We start from the raw sequence: 15,231 nt of genomic DNA, 5'->3' as shown, positions 1-15,231 counted from the left end.
AAACAAAACAAACAAAACAAAAAACAAAAACAAACAAACCCACAAAAACTTGTTGATTAATTTTAACAAGCTGGTTTTCTTGAAGATGTTTCTCTCTAAATGTCTTCTCATATTTTTCTTACTTGTTGTTAAACTTTTAGAAAGATTAATGGATAGTCATTGCTTCCACTTCTTTAGAACCTACTTATTCCTCAACCCTTGCCATCTGGCATCTATCTCTGATAATGCACTGGCTAAAGTACTAGGCTTAGTCAGGAAGATCTGAGTTCAAATACTGCCTCAGCCACTCACTAACTGTGTGGCCCTGGAAAGTCACTTAACCTCTCTTTGCCTCAATTTCCTTATCTGTAAAATGAAGATAGTAACAGCACTTACCTCACAGGGTTATTGTGAGGATCAAATGATGTAACATTTGTAAAAGCACTTCACACAGTGCTTGTCACATAGTAGGTGCAATATCAATGCTTATTTCCTTCTTTCCCCTTCCCTACTTTATTAAAGTAAATCACTTCAAAATAATTAATGACTTCTATATCAAGAAGTTCAATGGATTATTTTCTACCCTTTACCCGCCTTTGGAATTTGATACAGAGGATACCATATACTCATTTCTTCCACCTTTTTGTTTTGACTTCCATGACAATGCACTGTATACTTTTATTCCAATTTGTATAACTGTTCTTCTTTTTTGGGACTCTTTGCATAACTCCTCATCCATTGAAAGTTGGTTATTCTCAAAGATTCTGCTTTGGATCCTCATTTCTCTTGACATTCTTTTCCTTAGAAATCTCCTCTGCTCATAATTTATGAGCAGTCTGCAGATGACTCGGCAATATGGATTGTTCTTTCTTCAGAATTCCAATCCAGTTACCTATTGCTTATTGCACACTTCCACTTGTACAGCCCTTTAGCACTTCAAATTCAATATGTCTAAAACTGAGCTCATCATCTTCTTCTCAAAGATGCCTTAACCCCTTACTTCTCCATTTCTGCTTATTGTACTACTTCCTTCTTAGTAAGTCTTCTTTGATTCCTGTTTCTCTTTCAAGATACACATTCCATCAGTTGCTAGTTCAGCAACTGAATTCAATAAACATGTATTAAGTGCCTACTATGTGTATAACTCTCTGCTAAACACTGGGGATACAAAAATGAAAGTCACAGAATTTCCACTCTTAAGGTGTTTAGATTGTACTACAGAGAAAATAAAATGTATTCAGTATAATATAAAGTAAAACATAAGAGGGAGAAAAAGAGAGTGGATTATGCTGGGAAAATTTGAAGAGGGAAAGAATACTTTAGATCACAGTCATAAAGAAAGGCTTCACAGAGGAGGCAGCACCTAAACTGAGCCTTGAAGGAAGAAAAAGTTCATGGATTCAGGTGTAGTAGTAGCTCTTTCATCTAACTACTCTGCCTTCCATCATTTTTGCGCTGACAGTAGAAGGAGTGCTTGAATGTCTACAGAATAAGAAATTAAACATGATGGAGACAGCTGGTACGAAAACTAGAAGATTTTCCATGGCTAAATCAAAATGGAGACTTTCTGGCTGCGAATTGTGTAGAACAGATATGATTACTAAGTGCTCCCCCCCTCCCTCAGTAATAATTTATAACCAGAGTGTGGAAAGTTTGAATTCATAGCACTGGCAACAAAATCAACACTGAGAAGTAATATGCAAGGGAAAAGATTTTTCAAAAGTAATCAACTTTAAAAACAATCATACAAACACATCGCATATTCCTGAAAAAATAGGCTCCCAGGAACCAAATTTAAAATGTATTTAAATGAATTTGTATTTTTTTTTCTCCCCTACCAATCAGATACTTGGAGAAAAAACGACTTTCTTTTCCTCGGTTCTTTTTTGTCTCTGATCCTGCCCTTTTGGAGATTCTTGGCCAAGCCTCAGACTCTCACACCATACAGGCTCATTTGCTGAATGTGTTTGACAACATAAAATCTGTCAAATTTCATGAAAAGGTGTGCTCATTTTTGGTTCTTAATAATATATTTTTTGCTTATTATTATGTACAATGTAACAGTTATTATTTTAAGTACACAGACTCATAGAATATTTAAGAACACATTATTGAGAATCTAATGACATTTCATAATTTTAAAGTGTTTTGTCTTCTGATAATTGGTTCTGAAACTTACTATTGCTTAATTTCTTATGTTGAAATCTTAACTTGGGGAAAGTTAGAAATAAGATTAGAGAAAAAAAACAATGGAGAAAAAAGTTGGTGCATTTATCTTCATTTCTATATGAATATATTTTTTCATGTTTTAACACAGATCTATGATCGTATTGTGTCAATTTCCTCACGAGAGGGTGAGATGATTGAATTGGAAAAATCTGTGATGGCAGAGGGCAATGTAGAAGTTTGGCTTAATTCTCTCTTGGAAGAATCTCAGTCCTCATTACATCTTGTGATTCACCAGGCATACACAAATATACAGGAACCAGGTTTCCAACTGATTGAATTTCTTTCTTCCTTCCCTGCACAGGTCAATATTAAATTGATATGGTGTATTGTGTAAAATGTTCTTTCCAGATCTCTGAAAGTATGTATTTTGAGTTTCTTGAATGACTGTGCTAAAACAAAGCTTAAATATCTAGATTGCCATGAATACAAAGAGGATAAAAATATGTTCACAAGTTACCTAATTATATTTGACTAAACTTTTAAAAACACATAGCTAAAAGTTACTCCTGGAATTTTTTGTGCAATGTATACTTGAATTATACATAAAACAGAAATGGTATGTATATTACCCTTAAAAAATTTTTCATATTACTGTTTGGTTTTTCTAACAGTTCAGTCTCAATATATGTTACTCATAAAATATTATAAAATATGTTTACTGGTAGAATGAAAAACTATTTTTTTGTTTTTGTGAAGAAATATGATTTACTGGTTGTTTCCAAATGGGAAGTATTGCTTTACCTGCTGTGGGAGCATAAAGAAGTAGAATGATCCTTTCTTTCCTTCAGGGAATTTGCCATGATCTGAGGGAGATAAGGCTTAGACATAGGAAAAGATAACAGAAGACTTAAAAATATAACAAAACAAAAGAATAAAAAACCCAACAACAGTACAATATAATAATATAAGCAACATCAAAAGAGAATGCAGTCCTAATTTGCCCTACAACATATATGTATACATAAATGCATATGTACATATACATATACACACATATGAATGAAACAATTACTGGAGGAGGATTTAGGAGAGTGAAGGAAAGAGCAATTACTTTAGGCTTGGGGCAGTCAGCATCAGAAATCTCAAAATTGAAAGAAACATCTGAGAACACCTAATACAACCGCTATTAGAGCAAGAATTTCCTCTCTAATGCCCATGATGACATCACTCAGCCTTTGCCTGAAGACCTTGTGTGAAGGGGAATCCATTATCTCCCAGAAAAAAAGACTTTACATTCACATTTGGATAAACAGTAGCTAATTATTTTACAGGCAATTCTGTTTAGATATCTCTATAAATATGCTTATATTCCCTTTTTTGTTTCCAACAGGTTGGATTGTTAGGAATTCAGTTGATATGGACAAGAGATTCAGAGGAGGCTCTCACAAATGCCAAGTTGGATAAAAAAATCATGCAGAAAACAAATCAGTCTTTCCTAGAACTACTGAATACACTTATAGATATGACTACAAAGGACTTAAGTTCAGTGGAACGTGTGAAATATGAGACTTTGATTACTATTCATGTCCACCAAAGGGATATCTTTGATGAGCTGGTAAATATCTATCCACTTAGTTGGTTTTGATTTAATTGAATCACAATTAAAGAATTCAGCTGAACAATCTTCTTCATGGTGATAAACAACTGATTGTGCTGTTTTTTCTCCTTCTCAGTTAGTTGTGTACATTTACCTGTTAACTGTGAAAAGGCTATATGTGGTATTTCCATTTTAAAAATATATTGAAAAATTCCATTCAGCTCTTATATAGCTAAGATTCTCTCTCTTTCTGTGTGTCTGTCTATCACTTGTCTGTCTGTCTGCTGTCTGCTTGTCTAACAGTTCCTTTATTTTTTGGGAGGAGAGGTTTTAGATATGTGATTTCATCAGCATTGGGAATTCCTTGTAATTACACTATTTCTACTAAAGCAATCCAATCATTTAAAATTATTTGTTAGTTAAAGACATCTTGATGATTATTATTACTATTAAGAACATTTTCATTATTAGTAGAAAAGTTTACTAGGATATTTGAGGTTTTCGTTAAACCTTTTAAGTAATTTTTTTTTTGCTGGTGTTAGCTCTCAGTATGTTATGTTCTAGATACTATATTAACTTTTCATCTTTAAAAGTAGATAAGCATAGAAAAGTTTCAGGAAAAGGAAAACTGGGAAAAAGAAAGAAAATTGCTTTTATGAAATCCTCCTTAGGTATGGAAGGTGACAGCTCATACTTAGTACAATTAATGAGATGCTAGTTTTTTTCCTAGGGTTTCTTTTCTGTCCTAAATGTCATGGGATCATAGATATGAGACCAGAAAGGACATTAGAAACTGCCACATTTTATATATGAGGAAAATGAGTTCTAAAAAGGTTAAGTGGTTTAATTAAAGGTCACCCATGTACAAGGGGCAGAGCTGGCACATGAACCTAGATCCTCCAACTTCAATTCCAACGCTTCCAATTTTAAAATTTTCTGCTATTTTAATATCTATTGCAGCTACATTCAGTAAAGAATTAAGAAAGATTAGTCCAGAAATAATGACAGTGATTAGCATAATACTCTAAAATAATGATATTTTAATACTTGAGTGTATATCTACCCTTAAATAGATTTGAGAGTCAAGAAGCTTTTGAAATTAGATTTTTTTTTGATTTATTAAACATAGAAAATTTAGGGCTTTATTAAAAAAAATTAGAATGAAATGCCACTAACCAATAACATAATAATATCCTTTAGAGAGTGGAATATGTTTGTAGGACTTTTAGATTTGCTTTTGTCTAATGTAAAAGTTTAAGAATTCTTTAAAAAAAACACAATTCTTATTTTTGCTCTATCTTAAATGTTTTTTTGTATGCTAAATTACAAGATGTTTTTGTCTTTATAGATTATATTTTGTGCATATATTTGTGAGTATTTTGGTTTCTTAATTTCTTAAACTAATTTTAAAAGTTTATATATTATTTATTGCAAAGATATTTAATTTCATTGAGGAAGGTTGTTCTCTCACTCACACTATCCCCATGGTTTGCCAAAGTTTTTTTATGGCACTGTGAAATGAAGAGTAGATACTTTCCCCTCCTAGAATTGTCAGGAATTCCACTGAGTCCCCTTTACTACTTTTTGTGGCCCAGTCAGATGTTAATTTATATATTTGAAATAAATTGTTCTATCTCTTGTAATCATGTATATATTTTAAATTTCAGTGTCATATGCATATCAAGAACCCTACCGATTTCGAGTGGCTGAAACAGTGCAGATTTTATTTTAATGAAGACTCTGACAAGATGATGATTCACATCACAGATGTCGCTTTTATATACCAGAATGAATTTTTAGGCTGCACTGACAGACTTGTCATAACTCCTCTCACAGATAGGTGATGGAAGGATTCTGTGATTTTTTTTTTCTCCTTTCTTCTTTTCAAAATGCTTAGGGGGTTTTATTATGTCTTCAGGTTTTATCGATTCTTTTGTGTCTGAGGTCTTTGAAACCCAGACATTTTTAGCATTATATGTGAGTTTTGCCATATATTTTATGCTGGATAAAGATAAAAATCTCACCAGACTTACCCAGGAGGAGCCTATACAAAGCAATTTCGCTTTGTCTCAATTGAGACAAAGTTAAAATGACTTTTGGGGAAATTGAAGGGCCATGAAGATGAATGGACTGTTCTTTGTTTTTATGGAAATAAAAAGTGTTACAAATCATAGTTGGCCAGGACCAGTATCTTATTGACTCTGCTACTTAGTGTTATCCTATTGAATAACCAAAATGACATTTGGACAAGAAAGCAATGGAATGCTAACATCTAAGATGTAGTGGAAAGAGTACTGATCTGATAGTCAAGAGACTTGGATTCTAATTCCAGTTCTATCACTGGAGCAAGTCATTCAGCTTCTTTGGGTCTCAATTTCCTAATCTGTAAAATGAGGGGGTTGCACTTGAGATTTTCAAAGATCCCTTCCAGTGCTATTCCAGCCCATGACTCTGCCTTAAACTTGTGACATCAGCTACATTGTAATTATTTTTAAAAATAATGCTTTATTCTTAATTAATACCAAATAAAACAAGCACTTCATATATATAATATATATATATATAATATATATATATTTGTATATATAAAACAAAAAAAGAAATGTATACTATGAATCTTTATTATATACCACTTGGTTTTTCTTTTAAGAATATTATGAATTCATGGTTACTGAATTTATCATATTTTAAAAAGTAAAAGATCCATGGTAGCAGAGCAATAGGTTCAGTATTATTTCAAATAATAAAATAATTATTAATTCTTATTAGAAAATAATGTTTTTTGTAATATTTCTAATAACAAAACAATAGTTCTTTTCTCTCTTAGGAGATGTCTTTAAGACATCCTGTCTGTGCTGTTAGGGCTAGGCAGCAATTGTTTTACCACTTTTATTGAATAAGATTGTGTTCAGTTAGGACAAACAAAACAAGACTGGCCCTTGCAATATGTTATTATTTATATATTTCCCTGTGCTAAGTTTGGGAGGATGCATGCTAGATAGAAGTGAGAAGATGAGTGAATGGAAAAATAAGAGGAAAATAAGGTAACTCAATAGCTCAAATTTTGGAGGAATGAAATCAAAAGCATAGCTTTTGTCCAAATCATTATAGAAGGCATAGAAAGGATAGGAAGTAACATTTTTCCCCTGCCCTAGAGCTAGGCCCAATGAAGACAAAGGAGGAAAGATTTGGTGGAGTGAATCACCATTCTCCTTGTTCTCCCATCTCTCTTTGAAGTTCACACAATATACATTTAGTCTTTCTTTCTTTAGCAAAGAGAGGATAATTCCATCCCCCATCTTCCCCCCAAGCAAATTTAGTTCTCTCAGGCTTTTTTCTAATCCCTTTTCTTCTGAAATACAGGTGGTTGGTTTAGGTTAATAGTAAGATATTTCTTTAGTAAGTATAACACGAAGAAAGAAAGTTAGGTGCATATTCATTGTGGGAGAGAGTCTAAACTTTACTTTGTCAGCCTGTAAATCTTTGAATAATGGCATCCAAACATGATTCCAGTGCCCCTTTGGGTTACTTGTAATTTGGATTCTTCTGAGCTCATGATAGTTCCTGTGATGATGCCATGTTAAATTACCAGGAAATTTTATGTTAAAGAGATGGGCATCTGACACAGTGAGCAGTTTGGAATCAGTTTAGTTACAACACAATTTCTCAAATCTCATCTATCCCCAAACTTAGAAAAGAAATAATAGTAGCAGAAATGAAGAGTTGCATAAAGACACTTTACCTGTTTAATAAATAATATATACAAAACCAGAAAACCTATACTTCTTCTCTAGCTCTACAAATTCCTGATTTATCTATAACATTGTCTAACATTTCCTTTTTTAAATTCCTTTCCTCTACCTCTCTTTTTGGGAACTGACTTTTCAATTTTTTCTTATGATTTGTATCTTCTGTTTCTATCTATCCATGCCATCCTTTTACCCCAAAAGTATGAAACAAAACAAAATTCTGTTGTAAATAGACTATGTGATTAGTATACCTTGGCAATGGTGTAATGGAGCTAGCTTGTACTGGCTCTGGGAGAGCCGATTGTTAAAATTTCAGCATGAGCATTTATACCTCAGAATTTAGGAAACACTACAAATCAGAACTTGATTTATTGTTTTGTTGATTGTCCAGACCTGAAAAAGTGATGGAGAAAATGTTAATAATAATGCAGGTTATTCTTAAAAGTATGTCATGCTACATGTTTTTCCTCTGGAGATCCAATTGTTAAACATTTACCAGCCCATTCATACACTTGAGTTTATTATAGAGGGAGTGTTGTTAAAAGGGAAAAGAATCTGTGTAACAGCCTGGTAACAACCTGTAACAACCCTTTATCTCTTATGGACTATTTATTATACTACAGGCATTTAAAGCTTATATCTGTGGCTGGTAGTCCTGGATTTTCCACAGAGTATCTGTTATCAGGGACACTTCGTTTCATTTCTTTTGGCCTTAGTTTCCTCATCTTTAAAATGAAGGTCTGGGCTAGATGAGCTCTGAATACCTTTTTAGCTCTAACTTTCCATGATTCTATGGCAGTGTCATTTTAGCATTAGCTCAATCAGTTAGAATACAGTGCTGATCAGTCTGTGGGAGTTGAGTTCCCATTTAAATTAATTTTATTTCATGATCACAGTCTACATTCCTAATCCCTGTGATTGTTGATCACAAGGAAAATCATGCAAGAGAGTGTCATTGTATCAACACAGATCAGAATCACAGATCCTTTGAGGTTAAAATGACCATAGAGGTTTGAAAAACTCAAATGATTTGCACAAGATCACAAAGCTTAAGTGGTGCAGCTGGAACTGCAGTTTAGATTTTCTGACTACAAGTTGACTGTTATTTTTTTCTACTAGTATGCCGCTATCATTGATATTGAGGAAATAACTCAAAATTCAGGCCTCAATGGTGGGTCTGTAGCACAATCATCATATCTGAATAACAGCATATTAAAAAAAATAAAAATATTAGCTAAGTGGTTGTTCAGTCATTTCAGTCCTGTTTGATTCTTTTGTGACCCCCTTTGAGGTTTTCTTGGCAAGGATACTAGAGTAGTTTGCTATTTCCTTCTCTAGCTCATTTTATAGATGAGGAACTGAGGCAAACAAAGGTTAAGTGATTTTCCTGGGATCACAAATCTAGTAAGTGTCTGAGGCTATATTTGAACTCCTGATGATGAATCTTCCTGATTCTAAGCTCAGTGTTCTATCCATTGTGACACCTAACTGCACATATTAGCTAAAAGGTAAATTTAATAAAATGTAATTATTATAAATTTATGACCAAAACAATGGTTCTTAACTTTAAAAATCTTGATTGTATTATTCCTAAAATATATGTCTATAGTTAAATTTTAGTAAAAAGAATAGAGGATCCAGAGCTAAGCTTCTTAGAGATAATTAATAAACGTTAATGTGATAGGATCTGACGGGGAACATGGTGTATAGTGTTTAAGGAGCAACCCTTAAGCCAATAAGACTGAAATTCAAATCTCACCCCAACACATACTAGCTATATGGTCATGGGCAAGTCACACAGTCTCTCAGTGTGCTAGATAGCCCTCTAAAGATATAAATTACATATAAAGTACCAATCTGCATTGAATGGTGTAGAAGTTTCTACACCAGAACTTCCCCACCCTGATGAACTCCCTGGTTCATGACTTGCTTCTGCCAAATTGTACAAAAAATGTGTGATAGGATCAAAGGACTTTGGACTTGAATTCTAATGTATTCTTTTCCTACTGCCACTAGATGCTAATATGATAATATGAGCATCATTGCAACTACATTAATGCGTGAGAGACACCACCCCCACACCCCTTGTAGGTTGCTGAGTGACCAGAAAAATAGAGGATGAAATAGAAGTAATGAGTAACTGAATTTAGATATTGTTGTTTATGTTTTAAATTTTAAAATGTTAAACTCACCTGCTTTTAAAGTTAGGAATAGGCAACACAAATTTATTCAATATACTACAAACCAGAAAATATACTTCTGTTCTATATTATGGCCAGTTGTGTGGGGGAGAAGGGTTGTTTAGGCAAGGCAAGATAGAGGCAGGTGAAAGGAAAAAAAACACAGATACTGGAAAAAGGGAAAAGAGAAACACACTAGAAATGGATGGGGGAGAGAGAGAGGACTAGAAAGAATGGAGGAAAAAATGCACACATGCACATACACGCAGATACATATGCCTGCGACGACTCTGTGCTGCTTTCCCTAAGAAGGATGTGAAATTGCTCCTACCTTGGATGATTGTCTCCAAATGATGATTGATGCCTCATACTTAAGGCAGGCTTATTTAAGTAGCTGTGTCTTGATGGAGAGAGGCTGGTGACACTGTGCCACATGCTCAGTCACTTTCCACTTAAAACATTATCATTGCATATTGAGATAATGGCATGTAAGTTTGTTGCCTCTTTTTCCTAATAAACCAGAAACATTCCTGTTAAAGTAATGCCTGATATGTACATTGGTTGATTATCCAGTGCTTGCTAGTCTTTAAGTAATCATTGATTTCTTAAGCTCTACTTTAAATGGGAAATTTAGCAGTTCAACAGGGGGGATATTATTCTTTGTACTGCCGGGACCAAAGCAACAAATCCCAGAGGTGAGATGAAATGAAACAAAGGGCTAGTTTGGACCTGCTAACTAGCAGTTTCCATTCCTCATTTAATAGATGTATTTTCCTCTTTGTTTTCCTACACAAAATTATTTGCATTTTAATAAGCATATTTTTTCGTAAAAATAGGTTTTTGAAGAATACTGATGCAAGTGGTCTTCACACTTTTTACTTCTATATTTTTAGTCTGGAATATTCTATTAAAACTTAAAACTGCATTAAGACTTTTGGGACATCCTGTATGCATATTTTATATGTGAATATGTATGTACAGATAGAATATATTCCATTTCCATAGATATGTACAATATATTCCATATGTCTACTCCACATACATGTGTATTAATATTCACAATATGCATAAACATTAAATGATAAATATAAAATGAAGCTTTAAAACATGATGTAGTTCATGTGGGTATTTGTGTTCCATTTACATAGATCATAACCCCTTTGCTATTTAGTACACAATAAAAGATCTTTCTAAGTTGCTTTGCCAAAAAAATGTATCCTACTGTGGCTACTCTGGTGATAAGCTTCTCCAAATTTAGCTGAAATGGAGGGGACACATACTGTGAGTTACTGAGTCCACACTGGAAGTTTTTCTGTGTATATTTAAATGAAATCATTCTTCCTTTTAAAAAGTCATTGCTGTTTTTGTGGAATACCAGTACTAAATAGTGCTGTTCTATAAATTGCTTACTTTCACATTATATTATTCTGGGAAATTTTGTACCACATCTAAATTTTACTCAATGCAATTTTCCACTTTGAACAGTCAGTCACAAGACCCCTGTATAGGAGTGTGTGTGTGTGTGTGTGTGTGTGTGTGTGTGTGTGTGTGTGTGTGTGTGTGTGAAAGAGAGATTCAGACAGACAAGCACAGAGAGAGACAGAGATTCAGTGAGTCAAAATTTTTGTTTACCAGGAAGTATCGTCCATTTTGTAATGACTTACTCATATATGGATAATTACTTCTTGGTATGGGCAATACCATTCAAACTAAGTAAAATCAAAGACTTTTAGAGTTATAAAAGACCATAAAGATCATCCAGCATATATATCTCATCTGGTAGAGAAGGAATTGAGGCCCACAAGGGTTAAGTACCTTGTCTAAGACCATACATCTAAAATCCATATCTCTTGACTCCCTGGCAAGGGCTCTGTTCCTCTTATTATGTGACTTCTCTAGTCTGTTTCCCCACCACTGTCAATATCAGTCATATTTCCCTCCCCTCTTCCCACCTCTATAGGTGTTATATCACTTTGGCCCAGGCTTTGGGAATGAGCATGGGAGGAGCACCTGCTGGCCCTGCAGGGACTGGCAAAACAGAAACTACGAAAGATATGGGAAGATGCCTTGGTAAATATGTGGTGGTTTTCAACTGTTCAGACCAGATGGATTTCCGAGGACTGGGGAGAATTTTTAAAGGTGAGGCCAGTAGTCCAAGTACAATAATGCAAATGGCTGGTTTTCTCTAATAAGGTAGTTTTTTTTTTAATGATCAAAAATCAATCAAAACTCAGAGGTAATCTTGGATAGTACTAAGGTGGGTCATATGGACAAACATTACCAACATCACCAGACTGTTGTAGAATCCCTTTTGTCTGAGTTGCTAGATCTGTGGACTGAAGGATCCTAAGTTAATCGTCTTTCACAGCCAGCTGATCTGTTCACTTTACTCAACTTCTAATTCCCCATACACTCCTACTTTGTTTCTGAATGAACTGATCTCTGATTTACTTTGACAGCAGCCTTCTTCCTTTATCCTCAACTCTCTGATACCATATATTAATCAAATTCTCTCTTTAAATTCCTTTCTAAGGGCTAGCCCAGTCAGGGTCCTGGGGCTGCTTTGATGAATTTAACCGTATTGATCTACCAGTATTATCTGTTGCTGCACAGCAAATCTCCATTCTTCTGACATGTAAGAAGGAACGTAAAAAAAGTTTTATTTTTACTGATGGAGATACTATAGAGATGAACCCAGAATTTGGACTCTTTCTAACCATGGTAAGAAAATATAAAACCAACTACTGAATTTCTTACATTATGATCACATGCCCCTAAGAATGTAATTTTAGTTGCTGCTCATTAGTAAGAATTGGGATTATGGATTTTAGGATGCATTTATATACATGTATTCATTTGGTTGCTCCTAGCAAATTGATGCTAATAATCCATTAGCTGAGATAGTTTTATATATAAATATACATATATATGTATATGTGTGTATGTACATATACACACAAATATATATACATTATATACACATATGTATATGTAAGAATTATATATACATGTACATATGTATATGTACACACATATACGTGTGTGTGTGTGTGTGTGTGTGTGTGTGTGTGTGTGTGTGTGTTGATAGGTGGCCTCAGAGTTAGGAAGAGCTAAGTTCAAGTTCAGATTCTGCCACATCCTGGCTTTGTGACCTTAGCCAAGTCAATTAAATGCTTCATTCCAAGCAGCTTTCTCAGACTAAGTTGCTAATGGGTGATCATCTATATTGGTAAAATAGATGCCCTACTAAGAGGTCCCTTCTTGGATAACATCAAAAGCCTGCCTACTTAAGAAACACATACACATTAGTCATGCTTGATGGTCCATATGACGGTAAACTTGTTAGTGACATAAGGTTAGGAGTTGGAAATGAATGACCTTAGACATAATTTCATTCAGTCCTCTAATATTACAGATGAAGAGGCTCAGGGTTAGACAGGAACAGTAGCTTTCCTAATTTCACATATATAGCAAGAGAGAAGTCAGGATTCAAACTTGGGTCTTCCTACTACAAAGTAAGTTATCACACTGATAGCAGTTGTAGATTTATTGCATCTCATCATATGTCTTTTTTTAATGTTGTTTTTGAACATGCTTAATGCTCTGTGATAGTAATTTACAAGAGCAGAACCAAGTTTTATTTAATCTTTGCCTCTAGTTCATTGTTATTAGCAGAAGGTTGGCCTGCAGGCATTTCTTTCTTGGCCACAACAACTCAAAGAACCATCTACTAAGTTGTGGAGGTGTTGTGAACTATGTCAGTGAAGAGAGTAAATTATTGGTCTTTTGGCAGGTTTGAAGAATCTTCTTGGAGCTTCATTCAATACTTCATATGTAGTAGGTATTTGTCCTGGGTTGAGCCTCATTTAAGACAGGTCTTTGATAATTTAGATTTGATACTGGAACAAAATAAGACATTCGTAGGTCATTTAGCAGTTACCAAAAGGAGATTTACTTAGCCATAACTAGAGAAGTATGATCGACATACTTGGAAATCCTTCTTTTGAGATAATTTAACTGAGTGAAGTTTCAATCCAATTCCACTGCCGAACATCTCAGAATCCTTCCAGCTCCTCATGGTTGCTTTGAATTCAGGTTTGTATTGAGGAAGTGACATAGACAGTCTGAGCCTTTAGTTCCCCAAGCTAAATCCTTGAGGAAATTCTTATACTTTTAAAGGAAAAACTAACCTAACCTGCGTGGGGGTAGGGGATTATTAAATGATTGCTTCTTCTGTGGTGTATAATCACTATTGTATTGAAACCTCTTCTCTTTAGAACCCTGGCTATGCTGGTCGGCAGGAGCTACCTGAAAACTTAAAGATTAATTTTCGTTCAGTGGCTATGATGGTTCCTGATCGCCAAATTATAATTCGGGTGAAGCTGGCTAGCTGTGGTTTCATCGATAACATTGTCTTGGCAAGGAAGTTTTTCACGTTGTATAAACTATGTGAGGAGCAGCTCTCTAAGCAGGTGTGACTATCCAAAGGTTGTCTTGCATCACTGCATCACTCAATGTCTTTGATCCAAGTTTTATTTGTTGGAAAACTATGTAGGGGGTGAGGATTTAAAGACACTCTCAATGAGCAAATAAACACAAGCACAAGTACCACTACAATAATAATCCTTTGCATACACATTAGACTTTTAAGAAGGAGCATTTAAATGTAAAACATAAATGTATGCTACAGATACAGCCGTCCTGTGAGAGAGAGCTAGCTCTAGGAGGATCTGGGGTCAGTCCTACCTCTCACATGTACTGGCTATGTAATCCTAGGCAACTGTTGAAGACTAGAAATTGCAGAGAAGGTGTCTTCCTGATTGGGTAGAAAGAGACTGCTTATCTGAGACACATATTCTAAAATATTATATGTTAGAAATAATATAGAATTAATCATACCAGATAAGATGTGATAATTATATCACATATTAATGTAATATGATTTGTGATATGATATATTTGATTCATTTAAACAAATTTATTTTACTTATATATGGTTATACATTATATATTATGTATGACTATATTATATAATTATATATACATGTACTGGGGGGCAGGGAAAAGGGGTTGTATTGCACTTATGATTTCATTAGTAGAGGGAGTTCCCACTGTGAATACTTCCCCTACTGTTGAAGAAAAGTGACTCCCCTGCAATTTATAGTCTTAAAGAGTCACTTATAGCACTGAAAGATACCTTGCACACAACTAGTATGTGTGAGAGACAAGACTTGAACCTTGACTTTTTTGACTCATATGCCTGCCATCTATCCTGTACTGGACTGTCTTTTAGGCATTTAATAAATGTTTAATCAAGGAATTATTGCATTTAATGCCATCTATGTACTCTCAGTTTCCACTGCAAAATCATGGAACTTTAGTGCCAAAAGGGACCTGGGAGGTCATGAATCCACACCCCCCAGCTTCCTTAGTTTTCCACATAATAAGAACCAAGGCGATGCTGGAGCCAGCTCATGTTAAATTTTCAGTGTGAGTACTTCGTAATTTGGACATCAGTGCTATATTGGAACATCAGATGCTATAAATCAAGGCTTGA

The 15,231-nt window shown here is 34.4% G+C and overlaps 1 protein-coding gene across 3 annotated transcripts in view; it reads left to right on the top strand.

Annotated features, from left to right (window-relative positions):
- Window positions 1-15,231, top strand: part of DNAH5 (dynein axonemal heavy chain 5) — a 383,566-nt gene that overhangs the window by 192,802 nt on the left and 175,533 nt on the right. For all 3 annotated transcript variants that reach the window (XM_021008643.2, XM_021008644.2, XM_021008641.2), the window contains exons 32-38: window positions 1,825-1,981; window positions 2,297-2,509; window positions 3,539-3,763; window positions 5,413-5,585; window positions 11,635-11,813; window positions 12,208-12,395; window positions 13,952-14,146. In XM_021008643.2, the coding sequence (XP_020864302.1) occupies window positions 1,825-1,981; window positions 2,297-2,509; window positions 3,539-3,763; window positions 5,413-5,585; window positions 11,635-11,813; window positions 12,208-12,395; window positions 13,952-14,146 (1,330 nt within the window). The remainder of the gene's footprint in view (window positions 1-1,824; window positions 1,982-2,296; window positions 2,510-3,538; window positions 3,764-5,412; window positions 5,586-11,634; window positions 11,814-12,207; window positions 12,396-13,951; window positions 14,147-15,231) is intronic.

Source organism: Phascolarctos cinereus, unplaced genomic scaffold, assembly GCF_003287225.1.
Source record: "Phascolarctos cinereus isolate Bilbo 61053 unplaced genomic scaffold, phaCin_HiC Scaffold_4;HRSCAF=312, whole genome shotgun sequence".
In the NCBI taxonomy this organism is placed as follows: domain Eukaryota; kingdom Metazoa; phylum Chordata; class Mammalia; order Diprotodontia; family Phascolarctidae; genus Phascolarctos; species Phascolarctos cinereus.
Note: the sequence above shows the minus strand (reverse complement) of the source record. Positions and strands in the feature narration are given on the sequence as shown.